This window comes from Ammodytes marinus (genome assembly GCF_949987685.1).
Source record: "Ammodytes marinus genome assembly, chromosome: 16".
NCBI classification, from domain to species: domain Eukaryota; kingdom Metazoa; phylum Chordata; class Actinopteri; order Uranoscopiformes; family Ammodytidae; genus Ammodytes; species Ammodytes marinus.
In genome coordinates, this window is record NC_137220.1 from 16,728,186 (window position 1) to 16,748,159 (window position 19,974).

General features: G+C 41.6%; 1 protein-coding gene across 1 annotated transcript in view; it reads left to right on the forward strand.

Annotated features, from left to right (window-relative positions):
* LOC307263544 (protein kinase C beta type-like) overlaps positions 1–19,974 on the forward strand; it is an 82,519-nt gene that overhangs the window by 19,199 nt on the left and 43,346 nt on the right. The window contains exon 3 of the mRNA XM_080044709.1: positions 6,245–6,327. Coding sequence (XP_079900835.1) covers positions 6,245–6,327 — 83 coding nt within the window. The remainder of the gene's footprint in view (positions 1–6,244; positions 6,328–19,974) is intronic.

Here is a 19,974-nt window from a genome sequence, read left to right on the forward strand (position 1 = left end):
TTGTTTGAGGGATGAGATAAAAAACTGAACACATTTAAAAAGCAATTCGTGAATCAAATCACCAGGGCGAGATTAATCCGAAAATCCTCATCTGAGAGGCTGTAGATTTTTGCTTGATAAAAGTTTCATCGATTAATAAAACAGTTGCTGATTTAATTTTCAATCATTTGATTTATGATGAATTGACTCATCCTTTCAGCTCTTTTCACATCCTAGAAATCTTATTTTGCTTCGTGGTTTCATGTTTATCGAAACATGTGGACAGTGTGCATGCAGTGGCATGCTGTTTCTTGGGAAAAGGACTTGTGAAAATCCATGCTTTCAGGACACTGAGTGAGAACATGTCAAGACTTGCACAGCAGTATCCCCAGAGATGACAGTGGGAATGTTTCTGTGACTTAATGTTGAAGCTGTTTTTATCTGAAAGATTATCAAGAATGTTCAACAAAAATAACACAAAAGCTTTTATTATTATCGGAAAAATCTTTGTGGAAAATGATGATTGTACCGCAGCCTTATTGGATCGTCCTCAGTCTAATTAAGTTGACAGACAGAACTAGAAATACCGCCTGGCAGTTATATTCCTCCACAAGCCATACAATTGTCGAACGGTGAAAGTATAGTGGTGCTAGGCAATGCTTTAGAGAAGGTTAAGCTCCTAAGAATCTTCAATATGGTACAAGTGACCTGAAAATACGTAAGGCTGCAGTGACCTTTGACCTCCACAATCCAATCAGTTCCTCCACAATCCAATCAGGCCAAGGTCACAGTGACCTTGGCCTTCAACTTCCAACATATAACAACATGACTTCCAACATATAATCAGTTCATCCTTGAATAAGAGTGGACATTTGGGCAAAGTCTGAAGAAAACTCCTTAAAGCGTTTATGAGATATTCCCTGCATTCCAAATCGCATAGTCTGTCTATTCGTCATACTACATTTGACCGTAAAAATTATCAAGTTAACATGCAGCAGGCGTACAATTGGGGCATACTTTAACTTATTTATTTCATCATAACATTGCACCTTGATCTTGCCTCTTGCTTTTATCTCCTTCGCATCCACGGTTGTTTTCATACGGAGGCTCTGTCGATGTGACCTCACTTCCGGTGCGCACTGGATTGTGGGTCAGAATCGCCCAAATAGCATGCAGTTTTCAACACTAAAAATATCGGCCGATATTTTTATGCATACTAAATCTGACCACAAGAATTGGGTCATCCTAAATATTTTGTTCTACCATACTAAATAGCAGAAAGTATGGGTATTGGAACGCAGGAATGGTCACAAGAATGGCCCAGAAGACCCACAGACGTAGGGAGAACCAGAAAAAATATTTGCCATAGAATACAAGTAGCTCCCTGTTGGCTGAGAAAGGATTTGTGAGGTGCTAACTGCAGTCTGTAGAGTAACTCAATGCCATGCCTGTGTACATGGTAGACCAGTACAGGTACACTACACTGCTGCTTAACACTCAGTAACCTAAGCCCAGGGTCACAGACACAGTGATGTAACAGACTGATGAGAGAGGGAGAGGAGACGACGAGACAAAAAGAGAGAGCAACAGGTACACAGAAAGAAAGGCAAAGACAGAAACATGAGGGGAAATTGTGCCTGTGTCTGTTTGTGTATTAATGTCTGTTTAAAGGTGCAGCGGGTAGAATTTATTGGCATTTTTCAGAGCTTACTAGGTAGAAATGGAATATGGAATTCATAAGGGTTTTTAAAATAATGTACAATAGCTTGAAAATTAAATGTGAAAGTCCTTAGAATGAGCCTTTTATATCTTCATAAGAGTGGGGCTTGCCACCATGGAGCCCGCCATTTTGCACTGCCATGATGCTAAAGTAGCAGAGGATGGACAAACATGATGGCCATATGCATTTTTAAAGTGAGCGTGCTGAGTGAATGCACCTGTTGGAAGACGAAGAAGAAGTAATTTAAGTAAACAGCAAATAACAATTTTTTGTCCTAATTTAAGGATTTTACCTGAATCTGCTGCTTAGACATGTAAAACACACCAGTCCAGAATTGGGGCACGGTTGGCAAATGCTCCGGAGCAAAATGATTTTTGTTTTGCATATGGAGAAAAGACCAGGAGACCTGCATTGAGATAAAGCAAAGAGGGCGAGCCGGTCTTTATGGTGTAAACAGCTTAGATGGGCAAGGTGCTGCAAGACCGCAAGGCCTTATAAGTTAAAAGACGTTCATGGATATTTAATGTAAAGGATAAATAATGAAGGCAGAATAGGCAGGATGCCACCTACACCGGAGTCACACTGAGATCAGTTAAACGGAGGGCAGTGAGAGGACAGAGAGGAGCAGAGGAGGAGGAGGTATAGTGAGAGAAAGAGTTGAGAAACGTACACAGTGAAACTGAGGGGGCACTAATTCCATTCAAGCAATAGACACCAGAAACCCAAATTGAGGAAGTGCAGTTGTTGAATGCCAACACAGGGGTTGACACCAACGGTTGTTTTTATTAGGGCAAGTGCTTTTAAACCTTAGTGTCAACCCCTGTCACAACAAGATTGTGATGTTGATCTCGGTGTCTGAGAGGCAAAATGAAGAGTTTATTGAATGTTAAATATATGAGTGGGAATGTGGGAGCAGGATTATTGCTGGGACATCGACCGTGGTGGTTACCTCATGGAAACCTTTTGAGATACAATATACGAGAGAGAGAAAAAGGGAGGGACTATGGAGGCACACAAAACAACAAACACGCATGCAGGGCAGGGCAAAGAGGCGTTAATGGACATATGACAGGAAAAGGAGTGGTCCAGCTGCCTAACATTAACTGCCTCTTTTTAAGGGATGAAACAGAAGAAGTAGCTTACCAAGAAAACATCACATTGCTTGCTTCTCTATATGATGGTGGTCCTGTTGAGAGCTAAATGCACTGCAGCAGAATAAACCACAATTAAATGCTGAAAAGTGCTTCAAGACAGTTGAACTACTTATCTTGGTGTTCATAAAATAAACATAACACAACATAACACAGGTACCATTCTGTGTATAGAGTACTTTTTATATATTTGATTAGATGTTTTATTTATCTGGAACAATCAACACTATTTAAAGAAAAAGAAAATACAATTATATAAATGCAAAGATAAAACACAAATATACTATCTAGAGCGATCCGATTATATTAAAGAACAAAAAAGTATAAGTTTGAGAATGAGCATGCAGAAGCACTGATTAATATTATATTATAATTATTTGTGCTTACAGATATAGTTTAGTAGTACTTCTTTTAACATTTTGAATGCAGGAGATTGACTTTGAATAGAGCACGGTTAATTGTGGTATTATCCATACATGCTCTTCAATTGCAAAACTACAGCAACAACAAATACAACAAGATTTCCATCTTTATCTGGACTTATCGCTAGCTGGTTTGCTTTGCAGCATGTTATATCACATATCATTTCATCATCATGGGAAGTGTGAGAACCACTGCCAATCATACATTCATCTCTGTAGATATTGTTCCGTCTAAATTCCACCTTTGTTAATAAGTATATAGCCTCAACTGAGCAGGTATGTATATGGATGAGTCAAGTAATTATTGGTGTTGTTTGGCTCTGACGATGAAAGGTTGGGAGTTTTGCTGAAGGGAGAAATAGAGGGCACCTTTATTAGCTATTTTGTGTGTTGGCCAAAGGGTTTTTGTGTTAGAAGGCTTACAGTGTGTGTGTGTGTGTGTGTGTGTGTGTGTGTGTGTGTGTGTGTGTGTGTGTGTGTGTGTGTGTGTGTGTGTGTGTGTGTGTGTGTGTGTGTGTGTGTGTGTGTGTGTGTGTGTGTGTGTGTGTGTGTGTGTGTGTGTGTGTGTGTGTGTGTGTGTGTGTGTGTGCGTGTGCATGTGTGTTGGTAGTTGCCTAAAGCAATATGTGCACACAGATTTCTCACAATTTCTATCTCTACCTCCATCCCCCCATCCTCATTCTGTGTATTCAATATGCAATACCATTGGAATGAGTGGGTGGTGTGTGTGTTTGTGCTCACATTTGTGTGTGTGCATGTGTGATATGATCACAGTGAGTGGGTGGTGTGACCAAAGAGAGGATATTGCGTGGCAATGAAGTACCATTGAGGTGCACAGGATTTGAGTAGCCTGTGTGTGTGTGTGTGTGTGTGTGTGTGTGTGTGTGTGTGTGTGTGTGTGTGTGTGTGTGTGTGTGTGTGTGTGTGTGTGTGTGTGTGTGTGTGTGTGTGTGTGTGTGTGTGTGTGTGTGTGTGTGTGTGTGTGTGTGTGTGTGTGTGTGTGTGTGTGTGTGTGTGTGTGTGTGTGTGTGTGTGTGTGTGTGTGTGCGTGCGTGCGTGCGTGCGTGCGTGCGTGCGTGCGTGCGTGAAAATAATAGAATTAAATAGAATTAGTCAAGAAAATCGTTGTATTCTCTAACTCAGGGAAGCTGTTGCCGAATACCCTCTTGCCTGGTTGACCTCACTTCACTTACTAAGAGATATGCAAATACTTGATTGTACTTTTCATGTTGAAGCTGTTGTTGAGGCTGCTGTTACCTACTTATTTACTTTCAGTAGTTCAATCTATAACTAGTAGCCACAGCTAAAATATATGAGTAGATTTACAAAGTAGTGTTAAATTAAAATGCTTCAAAATAACCTTACATTTGTAGTTAATGAGTTGATGTACTTTGTTTCTAGACACCACTGAACTGAGATATGATTGATATGAAGTCAGCTTTACACATTTATGTCAGTAACTCTATATAGAGTTGTCACTCATCTCTTATGCCTGATTTATACTTGTGCGGCTTTGCGCCTCTGCGTTCTCTGCGGACACCGAACGTTCTCATGAACCGTTGGTAGTAGTTTCGCCCGTGTCGCAGATTGCACACTGCACTTTTGATGTTATCGGCGAAATCCGTTGCTAAACAAATGAAAACTGGAAGATTTTGAGTTTGATGACAATGAGGAAGAGCTCCTGTGCTGTTGAAATCCCTCCTTGTTGCTTTGATGCCCAACCAAACCTCTGCGGCGTCTGCGGCATCTGGCGCGTAGTCACAATTTTCAGTTGGTACGCGGCGGGGTCTGAGGCCACCGCACAGGCTCTCTGCGGCTCCGCGGAGGCTCTGCGCACGCGGTACCGCACAAGTATAAATCAGGCTTTAGGCTGCAACTTCCTCTTACTTTTATTATTAACAGTTGATCTATAGACAAGCAGGTTATGCCAGATTTCATAAACCCCCATTGGTGCAAGTTAATTCAATATTATTTTAGTATATGCGCAGTAGTCACTCTTTAACCTGCTTTGTCTGCCTCTATCATCAACATATCTGTTGTTTGGGAGTGTTTACTGCCCCTCTCTGTGTCTCACTCAGACATACACACACTGGGGGCGCCCTTAGCTCAGTTGGTAGGGCGTCCCCCCCATGGGCCTCGGCCAGCAGCGGACCCGGGTTCGATTCCAGCCCGCGGCCGTTCTCTGCATGTCACTCCCCTCTCTCTGCCCCATTTCAACTCTGTCTCTACACTATCAATAAAGCATAAAAATGCCAAAACATGTCTTTAAAAAAAAGACATACACACACTGTAAATAGACCCTGGGGTGCAATCATAAGGAGTGTATATGTGTGTTTGATTGGGAGCCATTTTAGCCTCCCTGCTAGTCTGGTCTGTCAATGGTGGAGATGACAGGCCCGCTGTGAGCCTGAGCTCTGACACATTTCTTCTGCACTGCCGACTGTTACCAGCCTGAAAAAGTAGAGCCAAGTTACGCCTTTTCATCTCATCTAGATTCTGATCCATCACACTCTCTTTGGTTTTCATGTGTGTATTTATGCATTAGAGGTGGAGTCAGCCATTCTAGAGAAAGCTTGTTTTCAAAATCTTTTTTTTTTAAATAGCAGCTCAAGAGGAGATATTTACTGGGTGTTTGACAACCATTTTTCCTCTAGAATCACTACACCTTTTTTACCCTTTACATATATGAGTATAAGTGTATATATATACTACTGAATGATAAATCAATCGAATTTTGCTTGAACTTAAAAAAAAAGAAGTCCAGGCTACAAAGTCAGTGAGTCAATGTGTAATGATTATACTCCTGTGCTAAATGTAATGTCATGTTATTATACTCATGTCCATGAGGAAGTGCAACTCTTCTTCTGTCCGATTCCCTCACAATTCTTATACTAAACATTACATACAACAAAAGCTATTCTGATTAAAAAACTAAATAACCTCTTCCATTCTCCCTCTCTCTCTCTCCACAGTGTGTTCTTTCGTGGTTCACAAACGCTGCCATGAGTTTGTCACCTTCCGCTGTCCGGGTGCTGATAAAGGGCCAGCATCAGATGTGAGTACGGATAAACCAAATGACTTTAAAGCCTGTGTGCGAAAGAGCCGGAGCAAGCACACAGCAGTAAAAAGAACATGAGCTCCTATCATCTTACAACGCCGGTGTGTTGCGGTTGAGCTGCCTCCATAGTTTTTCTCTTTTTTTCTCTCTCTCTCTCAGGTCCACTTTGCAATCGCACCCTTACACGCAAACAGGAATTTCTCCAGTGTTTAAATGTGTTGGATAAACACTGTAGAAGTTAAATATAGACACGTAAACACCCAGAGCTGTTCAATTAATGCAATATTGGCAGCTCCTCTCGCATGATGGGGAAATGTTAGATCCACTTCAGCTAAGATTTGGACAAGAAAAAAAGCATTGGCAAGCACTAAAGACACAAATTACCAAATGACTTTAAAGCAGTCCTAGTTAATATCAATAAATCACATGACTGCATGTATCTGAAAGGAGTCGCCGTAGCGATGGACCCACTGAGAACTATACCATTGGATTCTGTAGTTAATTTAAGCTCATTGGTTAAGGCTGTAACTTTACTGTTAGGGCGCATCTTACCTCATATTTACTCACCCATGGCTCCTTGAATCAGCCTGGTCCTACCAGACCATCGTACTTCATTTCATTTGTAAAGAAGGTCTAGAATCGCTCAAATTGACAAACGTATACTCACTTGAAGGCGGGTGTCTGTTGAAGTTTAAAACTATTGGATCTGCACAGTGCCACTCTGGATCTGCCAACCAATCGCATAACGTTTGGTCGTGACGTATGTCATGCGGCAGCTTCTGCAACTGAAACTGGCGCATGTCATTGTTCTCAGCCACTCCCTCTGTTTGCTGATTGGACCTGTTAAACAATTTACAGGAGAAAACCCACTAATATACCGCATACCCAGACTGACTATTGAAGGGAAATTAAAATTCAGCGGAAGTAGGTAGGCGGGTGGTGCCAGGCTATCCTTGAATAGCACAGTCCATCAATCTATCGCTGCTCTTTTTTACACCCTCAGACTTTAAAATCACTTGAGATCACTTCATTAAAAGTCCTCCATATATGCTCTAAGAACAGGAAGTGCCTTTAAGTGTTGATGACTTTTCATCATAATGTCACCCGCTCTCTCAAGGTGGAGATAAGTAGAAGTGTCTTTTTCTCTGATGCAAAAACCCACCCTCTAATATATATGCCATCGAGAGGACAAGATGAGTTGCCTTCCTTCTCTTAAAAGCACCTCTCACTATGCCAGATTCAGCCTCTCAAATAAAAACACCCAAGGGTCTTTAGGTTCCTCAGCCATGTCCTTCTACCTCCCTCAGGAGTGCCCTTTCAGTCTAACAAGCACACACTTAGTGAACCGCCTCGAGAGGACACGCTCCTTCGCTACCCGTCGTGTGTGCTCTGTGTAACTGATGAGTCTCTGCAGTCCTTCTTCTTCTCTTCTTATTATGCGTCTGTCTGTCAAACCACTACCTCACCTAACTGCTCCTTCCTCTATCTGAGCAGTGCATATAGAGTGTTACTCCTTATTTGATAGCGTCTGTTTCAGAGCTTGTTTATCTTCTTATTAGTGGTGGGCCGTTATCGGCGTTAACGTGCTGCGTTAACGCCAGACTCTTATCGGCGATAAAATAAATATCGCCGTTAATCTCTTATTCCACCTCCGGTTCGGCTCAGGGAGCCAGTCATTTGTACAGTTCAGCTTAGACTCGGCCGTAATGCTGCTGCACACTCACACACACACACACACACACACACACACACACACACACACACACACACACACACACACACACACACACACACACACACACACACACACACACACGCTGAGACGAGGGGCGAAGCTTCTCTCACACACCCGCCGCTCTCTCTCTCTCCATCACTTGCCCACGACACAATCGGGTATTGGAACGCAGGGTGGGTGTGTGTGGCCACCGGTCGCCACGTGACTATAAGTTTCCAAGTTTTAAACACTTCTATCTCTTCAACGTCAACGTCACCGTACCCGAATCCTAAATATCCCCATAGCAGACGCTATATTTCATCGGGGGGAAAACTTTGTTTTGCGCCACAGTTCGACTCGGCCGTAATGCTGCTGCACACACACACACACAGACACAGACAGGCACACACACACGCTGCATGGCAGAGACGAGGGGCGCTACCAAAAAGACGAGAGGAGCGGTTGGAGCAGTTGGAGAGTTTAGAGACACATGCGCGCACATTTATTTACATAGAATCGCAATCGCAGTCATTTGTGCAGTTATGTAAAATGTTTCACTAAGGAAAATGACAGAAAAAGTAACGCACAGTGACTTTGATGAGTAATCTGATTACTGGTTTGGAGATAGTAACGCGTTAGATTACTCGTTACTGAAAAAAGAGGTCCGATGCCGGTAACGCGTTACTAAGTAACATCTTGTTGAACATTATTTATTTTCATCACCAATTATCATAGTAGAACAGCTTCCTCAAGCAGTTTGTGATGCATGTTGGAAACAGGAGATGAGCCCCTGGTCTGATGCGCCACCTGGCTTGAGAAACACGTTCTCAAAGACTTACTTTGAGTCATTATTTAGGGAGCACACACATATTATGAATGAATTCAAATGAGCCATTTTAATCTAGATTAATCTAGATTAATTCCAAAATTAATCTAGATTAATCTAGATTAAAAAAATTAATCTATGCCCACCTCTACTTCTTATGATATCTGCAGACTTCTTAGAAAGGCATAGCTTAAAAGTTATTTCAAGATGCCCTTGTAAACAAATGGAGCATTGCAATACATTTGTTCCTACTCCTTCCACCACCCACCTTTATTATATATTGTTTCCTCAGCCTTACATAGTATTGTTGATTGATTCAGAATATATTGTTACAGCTTCTCACAGTTGGTTGCACACATTTCTCACTTAGCAGAACAACATTGTCAGCACAACTGCAGGCATGACGAACTTAACTGAAGATAACTTTTTTTAACAGCACATGTGAACACAATGTTTGACTGTCAAAGGGATTTGTTCTTCCAGCAGAAGCCAATTCCTAGTACCTCTGACTGAAGCAAATATATGTTTAGATTAAAGGGATAGTTCAGTATTTTTGAAGTGGGGTTGTATGGGGTACTTAGGCGGTGTAGTTTGTTACCTTATGGATATGGCGATCAGCGCAGTCACTATAAGGAGTTTAGGGGAGATGTCGCTGTAGCAGAAGTCAGCATTGTACTGTTGCAGAGGGGGCCAGAAGAAAAACTTTTTTTCTCCACATATATAATTGCTAACCTAAAACCTAAATATTTGTTCAATTGCAATCTAAACTGAGATTTTTCCACAGCTTTAGTTTGCCGCCAGACAGCCATTTATTTTTGTTTTTCTGTGTCTCTTGAATAATCCGCATTAGTTCTGAATCGAGCCGTTGATTGATACAAAATAAACAGCTGTCTGGCGGCAAACAAATCCTGCGGAAACAATATCAGTTTAGCTTAAAATTGAACGGATATTTAGGTAAGCATTCATTATTGTGGAGAAAAAAACGTTCTCCTCTGGCCCCCTCTGCAACAGTACAATGCTGACTTCTGCTACAGCGGCGTTACCCAAACTCTGTTTAGTGACTGACTGTGCTGATCACCATCTCCATTAGGTAACACACTAACTATGCCTAAGTACCCAATAGAACCCCACTTCAAAATACTGAACAATCCCTTTAAGTGTTTCCTACCAACATATATCACAAGTATCCTTACGGCATAACAAACACCCACAGCCACATGGTACGCCATGGTTCAAGAATACCTGAATTTTCCTTCAATACTTTATTCTCTTTAGAACGTCTTCAAAGCCCTTATTACTCGGCTGTTTGAAACAAGGCGCAGATAACCTTATGCTTCATCAGTCACTTCAAAATGTCATTCCACATCTCTTGACATCTCCCTATATCTTCTGTATTCCCTCTCAGTGCCCTTTTTCTGGCCTCTTGTCTATATTTGGCATACATTTACCTCTGGGCTTCCACTAAATCTTTCTCTACTGTCTCTCCCCGCACCATCCCTCCCTCTTTTTCTACCTTTGTTCTGTCCATCCTCTATATAAATGCCACTCTGCCCAGGGGGCCCCTGCTCTTAATTACGGGGCCTCACCATGTCGCTTCCTTAATGAGTTCATGCTCTTATGACCTGTGCTGTTGCACAGCGGGGATGTAGGGAATGTATCTTTTAGTGTCACGTTTAAATATAGGCATAGATACAGGGAGACAGGGTATAGCCTGCTCTGACGGAAAGAGGACAATGAAATTGTATTATTTTATCATGGTGGTGCTCAGACACTGTCTATGAACATAATGTAACACCCGGGTCACGATTCTTTAATAATGGTATCAGATGTATTGCCTGACACAATGTTTTCACCCACGCATGCCTCTACAGAAAAGGCTTTTTCAACTTGAAACCCTGCGAAGAAGCAGATATAATTCAGTCATCAGCTTGATTGGGCAACATATTGAAGCATATTCCTACCGTTCATCCGTCAAATAGTTCATCAAAAGAACACATGGTTTACCCTAGTCATGCTTTTTAAGATTCAGCTTTGTTTTGGAAATGAAGCAGTGTTTTTTCTCCCCTCAGTGTGAAGTCTTTGTTTGGTCAAGATCATGAAAGTCTAGCTTGGTTTTAATCTTTCTGTATTTCTAAGAGAAGACTATCCAAATGATCACGAGGCAGGTTCTTGTTTTGTAGAATATTTTCATCACACATGGAAGTGTCACTGTTTATTGTCCACGTTTAGTAGTAATGCTCAGCTATTATAGTAGCCAGATAATTACAAACTACTGGCAACAATTTTGACGATATATATCTATTATATGATTATATATTGTTTTAATACTTTGGTTCCAGCTTCACAAATGTGAACAATTCTTGATATTATTTGTACTAAACTGAATTGACTATTTTTCTAAAGAAGCAAGGGGTTCTGGAAAATCTTTTGGAGCATGTAAAATCATTTGTGACTTTTAATAGACCAAATAAATGATCATTCGTTGTGGGCCGATGTCTGTGTTACGATGGTTTTCATTTACGACAGGATAAAATGACTCCTCAGGCTTCGACCTATCTATCCTGAACATTTCTCAGAGTCCTTGAAACTGATAATGTTAGTGGGTCGAATACGTTTAATGAAGGAAAAACAAAGGGCGGGCAGGCGGGCGGGTATTTGAAGAACACCAGATGGATGCAGCTATAGAGGGAGACACAACAGGCACAACGCAGATTTATTCTAATCAGTGATATTGTCTCTCTGTCTGCATTCATCATGCCTTCCCCTCCCTCTCTCTCTCCTTTTCCCTTCTCTGTCAGCTATGTATGTTTAAAAGAAGAAGACAATTATAGATCTGGGTTAATAGAATGGGTTCCTGTGGGAGAGGTCGAGGGATGGGATCTTGTAATGAAACCTACATTTCATGCCCACAGCTAATGGTATAGAACTGTGTGTGTGTGTGTGTGTGTTAGTCATATGATTAATTTCACAGTTTGTGAAAATTCAAAAATGTGGGAAAATTCACATTCTGGTGGAATGTTAGAATGAGTAGGTGAATAAGTTGTTTTTACAGATTTTGCCAGATAAATAACAGATTTTTGTGGTGAGCTTTAGATGTGCTCCTATAGGCTTGTTTCCCCCGCAAGTTTCTCTCGATGCAAAGTTTTGTGGACTGTCTTGATTTCACAGGGAACTGTCACAACACACACCTGATTAGATTTACTTCCTACTCTGCCTCCCCATGTAAACCTATACAGCAACAATCAGAGCATGCACACACACACACACACACACACACACACACACACACACACACACAAATTGAATACATTTTTGTACTTTCTCCTACGCATTTATGCCCACAAATAAACACTGAATGCCAGTCCATAGGGGAAATAATGTATGAACACATTACAACATACTGTATGTTCTCAATTGCAGACATTGATTTCCATTGTGTTGGCTTTATTGCATTGCACTGAAGCAGGGTGGTAACTAACTGGTAATGACTTGTCTCCCACACATAGTCTATATCAGTGTGTGAGCAGCGGGGCACTCCCCTGGACGCTCTATCACAAGGCTGAATCCCATAAACACACTCACTTCTACAGCTGTGGGAAAGTTCACAGTGTGTAGTTCACTTAGTCTGCATGTGTTTGAACTGTGAGAAGACATGGACACACCCAGAGGAAACACAGACACTTGCCAAAAAATTTAATATTTCACACAATATTCATTATTCATGTTTGGAGAACACTTTCATTTAGAAGCGGATCTGATTAGACATTTTAAATCCAGTTCATGTGATTTCAGGGGAAGTGGGAAGACATTGTGCACCCTCTAATGAGCTGCCAGTGTGTGTATGTGTGTGTTGTGTGTGTGTGTGTGTGTGTGTGTGTGTGTGTGTGTGTGTGTGTGTGTGTGTGTGTGTGTGTGTGTGTGTCGCGTCGCGTTGCGTCGCAGGGTCTCGAATGTCTAAGCTCTAAAATTTACTTTCCATATTTTCCTGTGAGTGTTGCTAAGACAAATAATTGGTGTTATAATTATGGAAGTCAACATTGAAAATTATTGAGATATCTCCTCACAGTAGGTTTGTTTAAATATTTTTTTACTGCTAGGAAAATGTATTAGAGGTCCTTTTTGCTGCAGTTAAACAGCACCTTTCAGGATTCTTTTATAAATTAAGACATAAATTAATGTCTTGGAACTTGTTTTATTTTTAGAAACACTTTGGCATAATGGCTGGTCTACTGGTGTCCCTTTATGAGTTCTCAGAACATAATTATGAGTAAAACTTGCACATTCAGATCAAATATGGAAATATATTTAAGTGTGTGTGTGTGTGTGTGTGTGTGTGTGTGTGTGTGTGTGTGTGTGTGTCTGTGTGTGTCCATTTGTCGTCTTTTTTCAACTATGATTGCTTGGCATATCTTCCGCAATCAACAAGAAAACCTTGAAATAATCTCTCAAGCAGAAACTCTAAAACGTTCCCAGAGAAATAATCACACGCCTGTGGAAAAACACGATGACATTGCATTTGTTTTATTGATCAGGGCAGAGAAGCCTGCAGCCTCTGTAATAGTACATTTAACTGTGTTTTTTAAAAAGAAATAGAAAAAAAATAGTGTGCTCTTAGTCAGGGGCGTTGCACCAAATTCTGGGCCCCTATACAGGAAGTCCTGATGGGCCCTCTGAGAGGCGGTCTCTATGTTTGTCTATAATCCAAAACGTATGAGTGACTGGTCCCTCTCTGAGCCAGATAACAACACAATGTTTCTATTGATGAATGACCAAATCATTACGCGTACTTGAACACAACCCCTGGTCTAATGACTCTTAATAAACATGCACACACACAGTGTTTCTCACAGGAATTTGGGAGACTGTGTCGTGCGCAACATGGCGGAGCGGGAGCGTGTTGTCTCTCGCTCCCTCATCGCAACATAACATCTTAAACATCTCGCCCGTTGTAACTGCCATCGTTAATGCAGCTGGAAAAGATACGCTCTGGACAAGGAGTATTAAAACAGTCAGAGAGCTAGCCAGAGCCTCCCTGCTGCTGGACCTCGGGAAGAGGAAGGTGCCCCTGGCCCCAGCAGGCCAGGACAGCTTCCTGGGCTTCAGGAGGAAGAGGAGCGGGAAACTGGACACACAGGCTGCAGGCTTTGGAGTCCGGTCGGACTGGCCGGACCTAAATGATCTGTGCAACAGAATGACAGTTAAACTGGAATGGACACAACATAACTCACACACAGCACCACAGCCATCTGATGCAGTTGTCACAGACTCATCTGTAACAGTCAAGGCTACTGTCAATTACAATGAGGAAAAACACACACTACAGAACACAACAGCTAGGAGACTCCTCCTCCACGTAAAGCAAGCAGAGACCAAACAACACTGGACTGGACTCAGAATGCAGGGGAAGCTAGCATGCCTGGACTTTGCCAACCACTCTGCTTCACACTCCATGTACACAAATGCTGCTGTCGGTGAGGACATCCTCTGTTTCACAGCTAAAGCCAGACTGCAGGTGCTACCTACTAAATACAACCTGGCACTATGGTACCCTGCACACAACCATCCATACTGTATAATGCACTCAGACCATCAACTTGAATCTGTTGCTCATATTGTAAATGGCTGTACTATGTACAAAGGACTTTATATTGCACGCCACGACCGAATTGTCGATCTGATAGCTAGCGCTGTAAAGAAAGTATTGGCAGAAAATGTGACCATGTACAAACATTCTCGTATTATGCCGGAGTGGTTCAACAGCTCTACTGATGTGTTCTGTAACATCCCTAACACCCCGGATGTTGTGTTTCTGGACAGAGCCAGTAGGCAGGTGCTGCTGCTTGAAGTAGGCTGTGTTTACGATCTGTACATGGACATTGCCTTTAGTGATAAAATCATGAAGTACCAGCTCATTCTGTCCAAACTAAGTGAACTGGGCTATCAAAGCAAACTGGTGGTGTTGATCTTTGGCAGCTTGGGGCATGTCCACCATCTTGTTTTCACTGGGTTAAGGCTGGCAGGGCTCTCCAGCAGGACATCCAAACAGCTGTCAAAGTTCTGCTCCATATCAGCGGTGACAGGCAGCCTGGCAGTGTGGCGCAGGAGATGTTTTTTATACCCTTGAACACTGTCCTATCTCATTTCTGGAAATATTTGAATCCTGTCTGTTGTAATGTGATTGGTGGACTCAAATAAAGAATTAAAATGTGTGTGTGTGTGTGTGTGTGTCTGTGTGTGTCCATTTGTCGTCTTTTTTCAACTATGATTGCTTGGCATATCTTCCGCAATCAACAAGAAAACCTTGAAATAATCTCTCAAGCAGAAACTCTAAAACGTTCCCAGAGAAATAATCACACGCCTGTGGAAAAACACGATGACATTGCATTTGTTTTATTGATCAGGGCAGAGAAGCCTGCAGCCTCTGTAATAGTACATTTAACTGTGTTTTTTAAAAAGAAATAGAAAAAAAATAGTGTGCTCTTAGTCAGGGGCGTTGCACCAAATTCTGGGCCCCTATACAGGAAGTCCTGATGGGCCCTCTGAGAGGCGGTCTCTATGTTTGTCTATAATCCAAAACGTATGAGTGACTGGTCCCTCTCTGAGCCAGATAACAACACAATGTTTCTATTGATGAATGACCAAATCATTACGCGTACTTGAACACAACCCCTGGTCTAATGACTCTTAATAAACATGCACACACACAGTGTTTCTCACAGGAATTTGGGAGACTGTGTCGTGGACCCTGGACCTTCTAGGGGGGTCCGGGGGAATGCTCCCCCGGAAGATTTTTTTTAAAATGTTTAAGTAGAATTCATCAATCTGGTGCACTTTGAGAAGAAAACTAAGGCTAAATCAACTGTTTCCTATGTAAGCTATTTAGTACTATTTTCTGGAATAATTTATAGACACAGAATGACCAAAAAGCAGAAAGAAGAAATGTACATGTTTAAAAAATCCAGTCAGCTTTGGGAATTTTCCCTTCGTTTGTATTTATTAATGGCCCAATATAGGCCCCTGATCTTCGTAGCCCCGAACAATGTTATTTAAAAAATAGCAAAAATGTACTGACGAATGAAAGGCCCCTGATATATATATTTTTTTCCTAAATAACATTTTTCGGGGCCTAAATTGAGCCAGTAAAAAAAATTAAATAAAAAAAATACGTTTTTATATTTTTTGGGTGCAGCCCCCCTCTGCCTTGGGCCCCCCAAGCCTGTTCGCAGTCCTACGGCCCTGAACGGAACTGACCATCGTCAGATGCTCATAATTACCGAGTAGAAGTTGAATGCGTCATAATACAATACAATGCAGCCTCTGAATGGGCGCATAGGCTACTGGAGCACTGTCAGACAGTAATATGTGTAAAACACATAGTCACTGTAGTAGTAACGTTCAGTTATTATAACTACAGTAGGAACCGTTGCTCTACAATGAACTGGCGACTTTTTTTTTTTTTTCTTAAATGAACTGGCGACTTGATCAGAGTGTAGCGCGGCCAGATGACAGCTAACGTAGGCTCCAGCCTGCGCCCCGTCAAAGGTAATGTTATGAATAAACAAGTAGTAGGGTAGGCCTAATTGTTTCAGCCTCCCTCTGTAGTTTTACTCTCACCATTCTTAGAAAAACTGTTTTTGATGTCCTGGGCCCCTGCTCTGCTGCTCATAGCCTACTCTGGTCTCCTTCTCATCTCTTTTCTGGTGTGCGAGCTTGTGCTTTTTTGGGGGCATCCTCGCCTGCTGGAGTTCACTTCGCTCGCGCTCACTTAATTCCAATGAGGAAGAACGAACCGCGGGGTGGACCAAACCATTTTTTAAGAAGGGGCCAAGGGGGTTATTGAAATGATTACAATTAGAATATTGTATGACTTGTGGCTTTGTTCTAATTCGGACTCATTCGTATGATTATATATTAGTTCACTGTATAGGCCTACACAATAATTTTGTCATAGATTCTACTGGGGGCTGTGTGGGCCCTAGCTGGCTGTGGGCCCTTATAATCGTCATAACCTTTACCCCCTTAACGACGGCGCTGCTCTTAGTATATAACAATGGGAGGAATGGCTAAAATATACGTTTTTCTCAGCTGAAGTATACATTTCGATTAACCTTACCCTGTGATTGGAAGTAGGCCTATGACAATAGTTTCATTCTTTATCATCCGTTATTTAGTTGTCTGAAATGCTTTTGAGCAAAGGTAGCATGTGGACTTAACACGGGGACGCTCAAATAGTAAGCTTTAAAATTTAAATTCATCAGTTATGAATGAATGTGCTGATTGGTTTTATTTTTCATGATTTTGAAAATAAAATTAAAGATTGCATGGAATACTTTTTTAAAGGGTTAACAAACAAACATTTAATGGTATCATAATGTGTGCATGTTTATTATTTAATTTGCTTATATCCACTAAAAATACAACCCACAATCATGTGGTTGTTTGTTTGAGACACAGCAGTTTTATTATGATGTTACTCTGTTCAGTAGAACATCAGGAAGTCAGTAGGCATTAACGCGAGAAGAGTGAGAGGACTAAAGACAAAATCGATAAGAAAAAAAACAAAAAAACAACAATACTTCTATGTGACTGCAAGCCAGGATTCTCTGTTGTCATATGTCAATCAGCCTGTCTGTATGCCTGTCACACAGCCCCGTGTGTGTGTGTGTGTGTGTGTGAGTGTGTGAGTGTGTGGTGTGTGTGTGTGTGTGTGTGTGTGTGTGTGTGTGTGTGTGTGTGTGTGTGTGTGTGTGTGTGTGTGTGTGTGTGTGTGTGTGTGTGTGTGTGTGTGTGTGTGTGTGTGTGTGTGTGTGTGTGTGTGTGTGTGTGTGTTGGGAGGGTGGAGTTGACTGATGCTGTTGGCAGGGGAAATAATGGCTAGCAGTGTGTTGAAGCAAAACAAAAGCAGAGAGGGAGGGAGAGAAGGCACATGACAAAAAACCTGTCAAAACAGTCTGAGTGTTAACACTGACTAATGGGTAGTCACTGCTCTGGCATCGGGTGCTAATGTTATGAGCGGACTTTCAGTTTAGATATCCACAGTAGCACAACAACATATGCCCCATGCAATACACTCATTCGCTCAGAGGCACCATACCGCGCACATCTGCTTTAAATGTGTGTGGTATCCATGAGTGTAATCAAGTGGAACTGTTGAAAAAGTTGGCAACACACAGGCAGGGAAAATAAACTAATTCATGTTCAATGCTCTTGCGTCACAAAAGTGGTTTATGGCAAAGTGGCTCTGTCAGTCGGTTAGTCCACCAGTTTGGTCCAAACTTAAAGCCACTACGAGTAACATGGCACGTTGGCGGCCCCTTTGGACAAAAGCGGTAGTATTTTTACAACGCCAGCTGTCGTGAAGCTGTTTTCTAGGTCGTGCCGGGCGTGCGAGATTCAAATGATCAGGAAGCAATATAGTGCATGTCCGTGTGTTGAAAGTGTGAGGGCACCGGACTCTTTTCGTCTACTAATGCCAGTCAGTCCTACACACACCTGATTGCAATGAGTTGATGCAGTGTCACCTAACTACTCTCTCTCACGGAGCTGAAAGATTACGTGTCCTCACACAAAGCGAATGAACGAGAGACGGCAGTTAGTATGGATCACGATGAGGTAATGTGTTTATGTTGTTGTAAATAATGACTATTTCAGATGAATAATGGTCATCTGATGATGCTGGTGAGGCAAAATAAACTTTGTTTTAGTAGGCTACCGCTCATTCATGTAGGACTGCAGTCTAGTTCGCTCCCGTGAAATTGTGTATACGTTGCTTGGCAACGCCCTCCCGCCCACCTATCACTCTCCCTTTTAGCTTTTCTTCATTGCATTCTCTTTTTTTTTCTTTGATGGTTCAGCCCTGTTATCAGTCATTATGCCGACAAATAACTGTCTCAAACAAGGCTCCCGCTCCCCTTCCCTCACCTGGAGGATAGGCTTCTCAAATCGCGCTGCTGCACCACACTGAAATCTGCGACCAATATGGATATGACCATAGAGCATGCACGCGTGAAACGAAAATCGGACTGGGTGTGCGACCAGACCAACGCAGTAATAAAAACTATATAAAAACGTCTTTCTTTGCACTGATGGTCTCGTTTGCTGTTAAAGGTAATTTATGATTATCAGAGGAAACATGAGGCAGTTTAAAAGATATTTAAATGTTACTCGGAGCTGCTGTAAGAATATAATTAGCCATTGGTAATAATTGTTGATAGGATTTTTGTATGGACCTTGAGAGAGGAAATCCTGCTGCTAGTGATCAATTGGAACCTCAGTATCGACATGAGGTTAACATTTTTTTAGTATTTCATGATGTCTCAACAACAGTTTGCAATCTGTTTGTCCCTGATGCATTGTAAGTACTGTATTCTGTTTTCGGTTTAAGCTCCACCACCAAGTCATTCATTTAATTTTGTCCAATACTACTACTTATTTTCTTATCTTTTTTTTTAACCTGCTAATTAAAAAATGGTCTAGTGTAGTCGCTCCTAACCCCAGGGTACAGGATGCCCCTATGGCCCCCTAAAATATCTGAAGTGTCAGAAGACCTGTCACCAGATTTCGTTTTTCTTCTTTCCTTTTCTTTTTTGAGAATTCCTGGAACAAGTTGAAACAGGCGGACATTCTCTCCGCTGCACGCAGATGTTTTGGGACATGTAAGAAATGTAGACTTTTCAACAGTAATGATTTTCATTACTGTTGTATAAGGATATGAAGACATTTTTTCAAATTCTGCTTTGTATTTTAGGGTGCTAGAATTCTTCAAATAAAACTGTTAAATAAATAAATAAACAAACAAATAAATAAATGAAAGAGACATCTTAAAAACTCACATCATGCGTTACAGGTTACCCACTCCTAAACACAGGCCTGATTCAAGGTCAATTGATGTGAAGTAAGTAATTAAGTACAGTAGAATTTATTTAAAAATGCATCACACCATTGCTATTGATAAGCAGATCTGTCTTCTGATTGGACCAATCAGCCTCTTTAAAATGTGACACTTTCTGATTGATAAAAAGAAAACTCTGGCATTTATGTATTTAATTATTAGTCTTCGTACAAGGGCAGGCACCATCTCCCCTCTGCCCTGTCTGCTGTTGCT